General features: G+C 37.4%; 1 protein-coding gene across 1 annotated transcript in view; it reads right to left on the reverse strand.

Moving 5' to 3' along the window:
• The window catches only part of LOC139686368 (oxysterol-binding protein-related protein 9), a 360366-nt gene extending 349627 nt beyond the window's left edge, over positions 1–10739 (reverse strand). The window contains exon 1 of the mRNA XM_071583557.1: positions 10615–10739. Within this exon, the coding sequence (XP_071439658.1) occupies positions 10615–10722 (108 nt within the window). The 5' untranslated portion in view covers positions 10723–10739. The remainder of the gene's footprint in view (positions 1–10614) is intronic.
• Between the last annotated feature and the right edge of the window lie 560 nt (positions 10740–11299).

Genomic DNA, 11299 nt, shown 5'->3' on the forward strand with positions numbered 1-11299 from the left:
TCACTCACATGGTCGAGAAGCTCTTGGCAGATACGCGCGCGAGTTTCCATTCCTTCGTCCGAGAGCACTCGCGGCACCAACTTCGCACACACCTTTCTCGTGCCCATGTTTTCGCTTACAAGTCGATTCATATCACTTAGAGGGATGTCAAGTTCATCAGAAACCATGCGAACACTTAATCTGCGATCCCTGTCCAAAAAAGCCTTCACTTTTGCAAGATTTTCGTCATTTTTTGAGGTCGAAGGGTGTGCTGAACGTTCGGCATCGTCAATATCTCTATGTACTCTACCCTCCTGAAAAAACTTGTGTCCCACAAAAACAACCGATCTACCCATGGCATTATCATCATAAGCTGCATTTGGTACGTTATGAGCCTCTCTCCCGATTTTGTCCAGTTACACTCAAAATTTGATGGCGTAGCGCTGTTTCAATGACCAGTTCATGACGGAGCGTAACGAGGTCACGTTATTGAGGTTTCGCAAACGAATGATCCGCACTGCGCAAAGGCTGGAAACCAATTGCCAGCAGCCTCCAGCCTTTCCTGAGACCCCTCCCTCGAACCCAGCCAGAGAAACCGCCGCCCGCTCGACCGTTTATCCGGGAAAAAATAAGCCATTCTACTTTTGGGACAGACATTGATAGAGGAAACCAACGAGAATGAAGGATCGTTCCGAAAGCAGAGTGAGGATAAATTTTGCGCGATATTAAAAGAGTTAATACTTCAACGCTAAGTGCCGACTGCAAACATTCCACACAAGAACTACTTCCATTTTAGAACAATAACCTCACGGTTCCCTTCGGCGAAAGTCGAATTTACTCCAAGAATTTCACCCGGCTTGAATGCTCTTTTTACTTCTTTGCGGTATCCAGTTGAAAAAATATATACAACCAAAAGGCTTTCAGTGATAAGGGTCACGAACTCCCAACAGTGATTACAATCCATTTGTGATATTTTAAACACGGAGACTGCGTGTTTCTCACTGTCAAAAAAAAGAAACGAAAGCATTCCCTTCAATTAACCTCAGAGCCTCAAAACGGTTCCTGGAATTAAATTGGGGGTTCAAATTGAGGCGGAAAGAATTACGGTGAAGTACGCACATACTATGACTGGATTTCGAATAATTCATGAGGCAATCTAAAATTCCTTATGAAGTCCAGTTAGCCTTCAAAAAATTATTTAAAAAGATCATCTTAAATTAAGTAAACAGCATCATTAATATGTTACTCTGCAATACATATTACACAGGGGAAATTGGCTGTACTTAATACAAACAATCTACACGTCAATTTGGTACGCGGAGGATGCACCTACCAAGGGCCCCAGAACATGGGACTTATTTTGTACAATAAACTTCCTCCTTTTCTGAAAACTAATTTGTGTTTAGCGACTTTCAAGAGTAAATTAAGATATTTTTTATTCGAAATAATATTTTACGGTGAGGATGAATACCTGTCTTATAATCAATGAATGTGTCCGTAATCAACTTGAATTGTATACTCATTTTTCTATTGTTTTACATACATACATGTATATTCTGCTTTGACAAAGCCTATACCACATGGTCTGCTAGTGAATATTTGACGATATGATATAAAAAAGGAAGTATCCAATGCAGGCGATACGGCTACGATAGCAGAAGCACAAAGACAGATAAAAAAACCATAAACAAAGCAATCAAGCCGAAGGTCGGTTTGGTAGGTGGTTGAGTTCACTGAGTGCCAAGCCCGATGGCGTGTGAAATTCACGGATCAGGGTAGGGGGGTCAGTTCCTTTCCCTATGCCGTTTATGGTTCCCCAGGAAGATCTGGTACCCGAAAAATCACATAGCTTGGTTAGAGTTACAAGTTCCCAGAGTCTTGCCCAGGGATCGAACCCGGGACCCTCCGGTCAGTAGTCCAACGCTCTACCCCCGAACTACTACGACCTACATAGCCAAATAACGAGGAAATAAATACGAGATGAAAATTACCATTGGAATATCAAAAGTGATGAAAACTTAAAATAATGACGATATAATAAAAAATCATCATTGAAAAAAATAAATACGAGGGTCGTCCAATATGTCCTTAAAAATCCAAGATATGGCGCTCGTAGTATCGAAAAAGGTTTGCTTTGATAAAGGCTCAACTCTCACTAGACTGCTGTTTCAGCTATACGTACGTAACGTTACAGCTTAAGTGAAAACGTGGTTTATTTTTTAATCGATTCAAACAACAAACTTTTGTTTATTTATAAAAATGAAAAAAATTAAGTTTGGGTAAATGAGTTTAAAGTGGCCATACATCCAAAAACTGATGAACATCCCAGTGGAAGTGACTTCCTCCGAAATTATCGACAAAATCCACGTTATAGTTTTTAATGATCGTCAAATCAAAGTTCGCGTAAATAGTTGAGGCCACGGGCATATCACAAGGTGCGTACAGTGTTTTCAACTTTGCACAAAAAATTGGGTGAGAAAAAATTCTCGACGAGACGGCTGCCGCGTTTGCACTCAGTAGAGAATAAATGCAATCGCGAAGTTGATTCGGGCCTGGGCTGGTTTGGCGCTTTTCCGTCGCTAACCTAACGAGTTTCTGCGTCGATACATTACTCTGTACAAAACATGGATAGGTACACCACTACACTCCAAAGACAAAGGATCAGTCGAACAGAGGATTTCTAAAAGCAGAAGGAGAAGACAGTAAACTCGGTCGACAAGGTGATGGCCGCGGTTTTTGGAATGCAAGTGGAATCATTTACAACGATTACTTGGTGAAAAGCACAAACGATAAATGAAGAGTATTATGCGTCATTATTGTAAAGTAACGAAATTAAGGAGAAATCGTCGTCATTTGGCAGGGGAAAAAATTCTCTTCCATCGAGACAATCCACGGGTGCACGCCTGAGCAGTTTCGATGACGACAATTATGAAATTAAATGTTCGAAATATTACGACATCCACCGTATTCACCAGATTTGGCCCCGAGTGACATTTTCTATTGTTAAATAAAAAAAAGGCTTGGCGGTAAACGATTCAAGTCAAACGAGGATGTCTTCGCCAACGTGGATGCCCATTTTGAGGACCTTCCGATATCCTAGCTTTTAGACGGCTTAAAAAAGTTGAAGAAACACTGGAAAAAGTGTATCCAGCTAAAAGGAGGTGTTGTTGAAAAATAAAAAATCTACACCAAATAATTTTGTTTTCCATTTTTTTCCATGCAAACGGTATTGCACACAGATCCGACCGAAGAAAGGAAATGTTTAGAAAGGGAGTTTTTGACAACTGAGAACATCAGGAAAGAAATAAGAAAAATATTCGCAAATTGTGTCCATGTCCAATTGTGTTGCTTGGTTCATATGTGAAACGCGGGCGCAGATAACATAAAAGTGCTTTGCCTTGAAATATTTTATATGTGGCGGTAAAGAAAGCTAGAATAAAATGGACGGATAAATGAAGCATACTGGAAAGTAACAAGTGGGAGGAGCTCTGGATTGGGATATCATAGAAAGGGACTCCTGCAGGAGACAGTTATACAAGAGAAGACTGACGGGAAGAGGGAAGGAAAATCGTTACATTGTTCGACGCTAAGACGTATCAAGAAATGCAGTAGGAGATATAAGATCGAGGCATGGCAAGTTTCACTTGTCTGAGCAGAACTAGACAAATGATAAAGAGAATGAAGGAATCGCTCTTATAAAACGTCGGTGCATTAAATTCCAAAAAACAATTATCACCACAATTCTAGGTATGAGCTATTTTCCAATTTAAACTTCACAATGCGATGGAAACTGAATATCGCTTAAGGGTTATTGCAGACTTAGCATACAGATGTGGGCAACTTCGCTTTCCATCTCGCAGAACACGACACCACGTTCGCCTCCCATGTAAATTATGTACAGGGACTTTTTGGTCATTTTTATATTATTTACATGCTCGCCCCATCCCCTTGTTTATTTTTCCACGATACCGATACAGTATTTTATGATGAGGATTCAAAATGGCCCCCAAAATACAAGCTCAATATCTCATTGCTGCTTACATTTCGAAAGTGGACATTGGATATTAAATAACATACAGAGCAACACATTACTTTGCGAAGCAGCATGCGTTAAAATCGATTCATCTCAATATCGCACAGTTTTGAAGACTTTCAGCAGCAAAAATGCCTCCCTAACCCCCTTGGTGCCCTTCGGTGCTGCGAGTAGTTATTTTTAGTAATAGTAGATAATTTTGCCTTTCGGTAACTAGACGGCTAATGATCTTTCTCGCCGGAATGTCAACCATGGTAAATTCTTAATATTAAAACATATTATTTATGGCCTTCTTAAGAATCCACATGGAAATCTCCGGGTCAGGCGACAAAATCATTACCCGCCGAGAGAATCGGGACGACTCAGCTCGCTGTGCGATGACAAAGAAATCTTATGAAATGCATTCTTAAGTTTAGTCAGGCCTAGGGGACCACGTAGGTTCGACGAGTATCTATCCTTCCTTTCCCAAATCTCTATATTCACCTTCTCTTTCCCCAATCTTTAGTCATTCACGAAAAATCATCGAAACGCACCTAAAAACGCAAATGGCTTCAGTTGCCAAATGCCTTTCATAGACAGAAACGGAATTTTAGAATTATTTAACCAAGTACTGCGATTAGCGCGTTCCAGTTAACACACCCATGAAAATTTTACACTCGTGAAATAAACCAGAAGGTCGGTTAGAGAGCCACGTCAAGAGATCATCTCCCAAAGCCTTGTTGTCTTTCAAAGTCGTGGGACAGTTTCTTATCCTGCGTTGCCTGTAATTTTCCCTTCTGACCCCCTCATACCGGGAGAGTATGACATGGGCATGGAGCCCCTCCTACCAGCACCAGACTCCCTTCCCTCTAGGTCATCTCGCAACGCCATTCTTATGACAAAACCCATAAAATTAACTATCAGTTAAACAATGAAAGTGGCAGGACCTTCCCATTACTCAAAGAAACAACTTTTGTCCGGTAACATAGTACGTATATTAAATTTATCTCTGGTTTGTCCCCACTATTGTCAACCTCTTTCTTATTTTTCCTTGTATCACCTACAGGCCTTTGTCGACCGTTGCCAAATAAATACAAATAAAAAACACCGCCATTACGTAGTTTCTCGTAAGAACAGATGACACATATCACATGCACACAATAGCATACAGTAGGGGGGCTGCCTCGCGTAAATTTTACAATAGCAAAGCGAAGATAAATTACAAGACCATATATAATCGTAAACATGAAATCATTCAAAATAAATAAATAAAAAGATAAGTTTAAAATTGTATTTGACTCTCCTTTGAAATCCGCTGATACATGCAAAAAAAACTCAATCCCATGGTAAAAATCTTTGAATAAATCTCCGGACAGCGATTATCCACCGATGCTCCAAATTTTCCGTAATCTAGTGCATCAATTGTTCAATATTACTGACTAGGGACGAAACACTAATTGAAGCGCAAACATTACGAAACATGATGTACCACATTCAATTTTTTATAATATACAAAAATCGAGTCCCGGAAAGAAAAATTGCAATAGCAAGGGGACAGAGAGCTGGCAATTAACTTGTACACGTTGATGAAATTCCGAAAGCAAGCAGGTTACATCCAGAGAGAAAGTAGCAAAAATTTTTAAACAGATATTTTTCTTAGTAGAATACCTTTTAATATGATAAAACTGCGGATATAACATCATCGAGAAAACCAATACGATCAAAACATGTGAATTCGCAGAGCTCTTATGAACGAACGACCTTTTAACTCTTCAGTCGCTCTTTAATTACGTTGTTTTGGGAACAGTCTGACAGTATAACAGAACCCAACATTTACTTCTAAATAGAATAGCAGAGAATTTTATTTCAAACTTCTTCCCAGTGAAATTTCCTTCCTTCTCACATGTGTGCAGAGACTGCCGAGAACAATTCACTAAACCACGAATGAAAAACCCAAATTTACTAATGAGAAAAATTGTCCGTTCTGAACCCACTCAACATACGCCCCTCCATCACAGTCTTCAAAATACCACCGCCAATTAAAATGCTCTGCATTCAATTATCTTTCCCCCCTAGCATTTCTCCCAACAATCTTCTCCCCTCTTCAACCATGCCTCACATTTCCTCATTCCTTTTCGTCAATTTCAATTGTTCTATCCTTCTCCATACCCGGTCTCCCAATCTACTCTAATCCTCGCCAGAACATTTAATTTTCCAAGGCATGCAAAATGACACTCCATATTTAAGTTTTCCCTAGTATTTCCTTTGCATGTTTTTTGGACCAAGTCATCAATTCACTCCTGTATGTAAATCCTGCAGAAAAGTACTAGAAAAAAAATAAGAATAATAATATGCAATGAAGTCTTATTCATGAATAATACACATGTAGAAGTTTTATAGATATCATATGTTGGTGAACCTCCTCCATGATGCATAGGAAAGGAAACACTCCGTCTGCTTTTCCACTAAATATAACTTGACTGTGACTGGTTTTGATACAGTCTATCGTCATCAGGTCAGATGATGACAAGCTGTATCGAAACTGGTTCCAATAGTTATATTTTGAGGAATAGCGAAGTGTTTCCTATCCTATGCATCAAACAACTCTACGAATTCAAATAACTACAGGAGATCCTGTGATAGTAACTTTAACAGAGTAATATGCTAATGTGCATTGAAATACAACCATTTCAAAGTGTAAAAACCATTTGCTTTTGTAGGAATCTAGGCAACACTTTGAAATTGTTGCATTTTAACTCCACAAATGATAATTTCATAAAAGAGGTTTTAAAGTAGGTGTACAGTGATCTGTTAAACCAAACCTTACATAAAATGAACTCAATCGAGTAAATGAAATTGCTTAAACAAATGATTATACTAGTAAATTATCTTGAGTTCAATGAATAAAGCCTCGAAAAAGTAATTGAGTAACACACCCAGTAAGTAATAAAATTCAATTGTATGCAATTCTAAAAAATAGGGTCAAAGGCATCTTCAAAAAGTTGCATGGCTTTCAATGTGTACATTGTTCTCAAAAGATAACAATTCCAAAAGCATTCCATCCTGGGGATCGGGATTGGTGCGGTTGCTATCGTACTGGCTTCCCACCCATAGGGCTTGGGTTCAAATCCTGGTGGTGTTGAATATTTTTCAAAGGTATCCCGAGCCCTACTTGAGGTGCTTTGAGGTGAGCACTTTGAGTGAGTACGATGTCCGTCGGATGGGACGTTAAGCAGTGGACCCCTTGGCGCCTTTTGTAAAGGGTAGGCTAATGCCGATGCCTGGTTTCTCTCTACCCTTCACCCTTTCCTGTCCATCCCCTATGGTGCAAATGACCTCAGCAGTCGGTCGCCTCCCCTAAATACTACTACTACTGCATTCCATCCGATACTTTCAGGCCAGTTAACATATTCACTACAGCCTGCACAAGTAGCTGTAATTTTTATCACTTGAAATAGATATATTGTTCAATGCAAGACTACAAACTTCCAAGTTTAAAATATTGAAGAAGCCCTCACTCAAATTCAGATACATTAAGTAAACCAAAATAACTTCCCTTAAACCTGGCATCCCTTTGATTCCATTCCTGGGATATCTAAGTCACTATTTTAAATTCCTATACATTCCCTAAGGCACAGTAACGAAATACTGTAACGAAATTGCATCTTTTTTGGGACATAAAGACTTGGCCAAATGTGGGTAATCAAGGAACATCTCAGAAAACAATTTCTTGATCAAAATAGTGTTGAAATAAAAACACTGAAAAACTTAAACTGTTCTAACAGAGAATTACATGGTATTATTCCGGTGATTGTTCAAACAGAATTCATGGAGACATCACAATATTTGGGGATAATTATATTTAAGGTTTCGAATCAACTTATGAAAAGGATATAGCAGAAACTAATTGCATGTGATTGTTTCAGAACACTCCAGCTAATAAAACGACGCATTTATATAATAAACAACGGAAATCTACAATTAAAACATACTCGTAAGATGGGGGATTAATTCACATTATTTAAGCCCAATACAAATTATTTGGCAGTCTGGGCTTGTCAATGATATGAGTCGTACATAAGCTGCCAGTAAATAGGAGAATAAAATTCATGACAGAAAAATTTGATTTTTAGGATTATGTGTCGACTTTTAACTGCTCTGAAAGGTGACCTATACAGCAATGTCTAATCCATAAAATCTTTTACATTTTCTGGATCTGATTTTTATGTTATACATAGTCAATTAAATTCCCTAAGTATCGGGTGACACATCAAACTAACTAACACGAATGGTAGCTGAATTGTATTTATACACATTGCGCACAACCAGGCATAATATTTTTTTTCAAAAAGCAAATTTTTTTAAAGAAAGGGTACATAATTGGGGGCTGCAGGCTAAGAACTTCCTCTTCTTAACTTCTCTGGGCAAAAAATTGAAATCCTTCTTAGGGCTATCATGCCATTGAAACATAATTTACCAAGGTATAGTAATAACATCTATATTTAACAATAAAACTACTTCATAAGACAGTAATTTTGGCAGAGAAGGGAACTCTAAAATTATTCCCCATTCATGAGGACCAATGGTCCTTGTCCTATTTCCTGCAAATATTTCTATTAAAGATTAACCTTGAATTAAAAAAGCTGTGCTTTCTTAACAGTCTCTATGGGCTTATTATCCTTCTGAGGTTTGATACAAATGTGGATGATTTCAACAGAATATATTTATGGCTGTCAACAGGATGTGGAGTTAATGCTTTGTTGGTCATGGTAATAAACACCAAAGACCACATTTGTAAAACACATAATTGAAACAAAATGTAAAATGAAGACAACTAGCCAGAAGAACCAATTCAATTCCACTGTGACCAAAAAAGGTATTCATTTAGCTTACTCTCAAAACAAATTAAAGATTATTTTATTTTGAGCATACTGAGTTACCAATACTCTAACATTCGCAAGTGAAGTAACATGAAAATTACTTCATTCTTCATTGCCAAATATTTATTTTGGATCAGAATAGTACACTAGCTCATCAAGCTCTCAAACCAATCATTTAAAATTACTGCATGAAGAATACCCTCACGAAATCTTTCATAGTCATTCTATAGATTGGAGTTTCGACAATAGCAAACACATCACTGATAGCTAAGATTGTTATACATAGGAGGTAGCAAAAATTAATGGATTAAAAAGGCAATTGGCCAAGTATAAACAAGAATATATAAAATGAAATATTTATATATGAACGAGATATATATTATTAGATTGCCCTATCATTTTTTTTGCAAATAAACTGCCTGTTTATTCATCTCTTAAAAATTCTCAACAAATCCAAGAATACAAATCTAAAGAAAATGAAGATTGCATCAAATTGCATCAATCAAAATCTATACAATACAGGAGAACATAAAGGGAGACGTCTTCAAAAATCAAAAACATTGATCATCTTCACACTTTCAACTAATTCTCAAGTGAAATATACAAAACACAATATGGCATGGGTACATGACAACACAACTGCCCTACGTTGAGTTCCATTTGGAACAGGAAAAATGTGAAACAATATATTTTTTTTAATGCAAAGAAATTGCTATTTACGAGTATCACAGGTTATATATGGATACTAGAGTATTAAATATTGATATAATCAGTACTGACACATTTTCACTTCTCCCTAATAGCGAACATAACCCATTCATAATAATCTAGATTTTTCAAATCGTCACTGTAGATAAAAGCACGGCTAATATCTTATTTATGATTTTCGGTACAGTACGTCCATTGCCATTAATGTAAGTCATCTAAAAACTTGGCATTGCGAAATACGTAATCACCATCATCCACATCCAGCAAACTGTTGAAGAGTAAGTGGAGGGGATGACAACATAGGGTCACTAAGTTTCACTTCCTTCGCTGGTATCCTCAATCGCATTTGGGTATGAACATTTTAGAATAAATGAGAGAACAAGATTTGGGTCTAATTTCAGATTTTGTTTCCATTTCTTGAAATGGGTAGCTCGACCGAAACGATGAAGTCTAAGTGCTAGTAGCTTTGAAAAGTTTTTCTTTTGAAAATTTAGTCTTTATGATAATCTATTAAACATAATAACAGACACTATTAAGCTAGTTGCTTTAAACGAAACACACAATGGTATGAAGCCCGATAGCAATCAAATTAGGAACTCAAGTCTACACGGGAAAAAATTGACTGAGTATCATCAATAATAAACACTTCAAATTAATTCCACTGGCAGTATGGGCTTCAACCCGGTATAGCGAGGATTATATTATCACATCAAATTAGAACAATACAATTATAGTAAAAATTTTGAAGATGCAATGATGAATGTGTGTCGCGGTAACCGAAATAGCACGATTTGAAAATGATGGTTTAGCTTATTTTTCACATAACATACAAGTTACAATTCAATATATTAATTGGCCATATGTTAGGCTACGATAAAATGAATTCATGAACAATAATCAGGGTTAATGGCATTCGTCAACACAAGTTCCTCTGCATTACTTAAGCCGTCTGCTACGCACCAAATAAAGTTCCGACCGCCGAGTTAACGTGCGCAACTCACGTTGCAAACCAATTAAGAAATGAATTTTACTCACGGTATAGTAGGAGAGAAGCCCGGCGTTGTCGTCCAACACGAACCACCGATTTTGCCATCCTTTCATAACATTTGTCCACTTACTCAACGTACCCTCCATCGCTGCCATCCTGGTTTATGGCGGAACTCAAAACGTCCTTGTTATGTTATTTGCAAGTAGAGCAGTTACTCCTTCTGTCTCCGAAAGATGTCTCTTACATCCTTCGCGCAGCCAGGGAAAGAAATCAAAAATAGAGAGAGAAGTATAAAAAGATGGAGAAAGTTAATGTGGAAAGTGTAGACGTGCCAATGTAAATGAAATTCTCAGGGCAACGGCTTAAGAAAATATGTTGACGTGACATTAATTTTACTCCATATTAAGTTTAATGTTAAGCAATGATATTTAATTAGGATGTAATGAATAATTACAGCTTTATACTGCATAAAAGATGTAAAATTTTGAGGGAAAACATGTCGCCGTTTATGAAGCACAGAAACTGAGAAAGTGGATGGGAATTTTTACCCTCTCACTGATTCGTATGCTTATATGAAATAAAAAGCCATTTTATACGCATTTCAAACATCTCATTACTGAAGACAGCGAAAGAAAGTCATTAACGAGAAGTTAAACGGTAATTATTAAAGCAAATGCTGTTTGCTTGATATCATTTCGGCGGAATCTTATAAATTTTGGCAATGCTATTTAT

The sequence above is a fragment of the Hetaerina americana genome, unplaced genomic scaffold, assembly GCF_022747635.1.
Source record: "Hetaerina americana unplaced genomic scaffold, ioHetAmer1.1.p SCAF_14, whole genome shotgun sequence".
Taxonomy (NCBI): domain Eukaryota; kingdom Metazoa; phylum Arthropoda; class Insecta; order Odonata; family Calopterygidae; genus Hetaerina; species Hetaerina americana.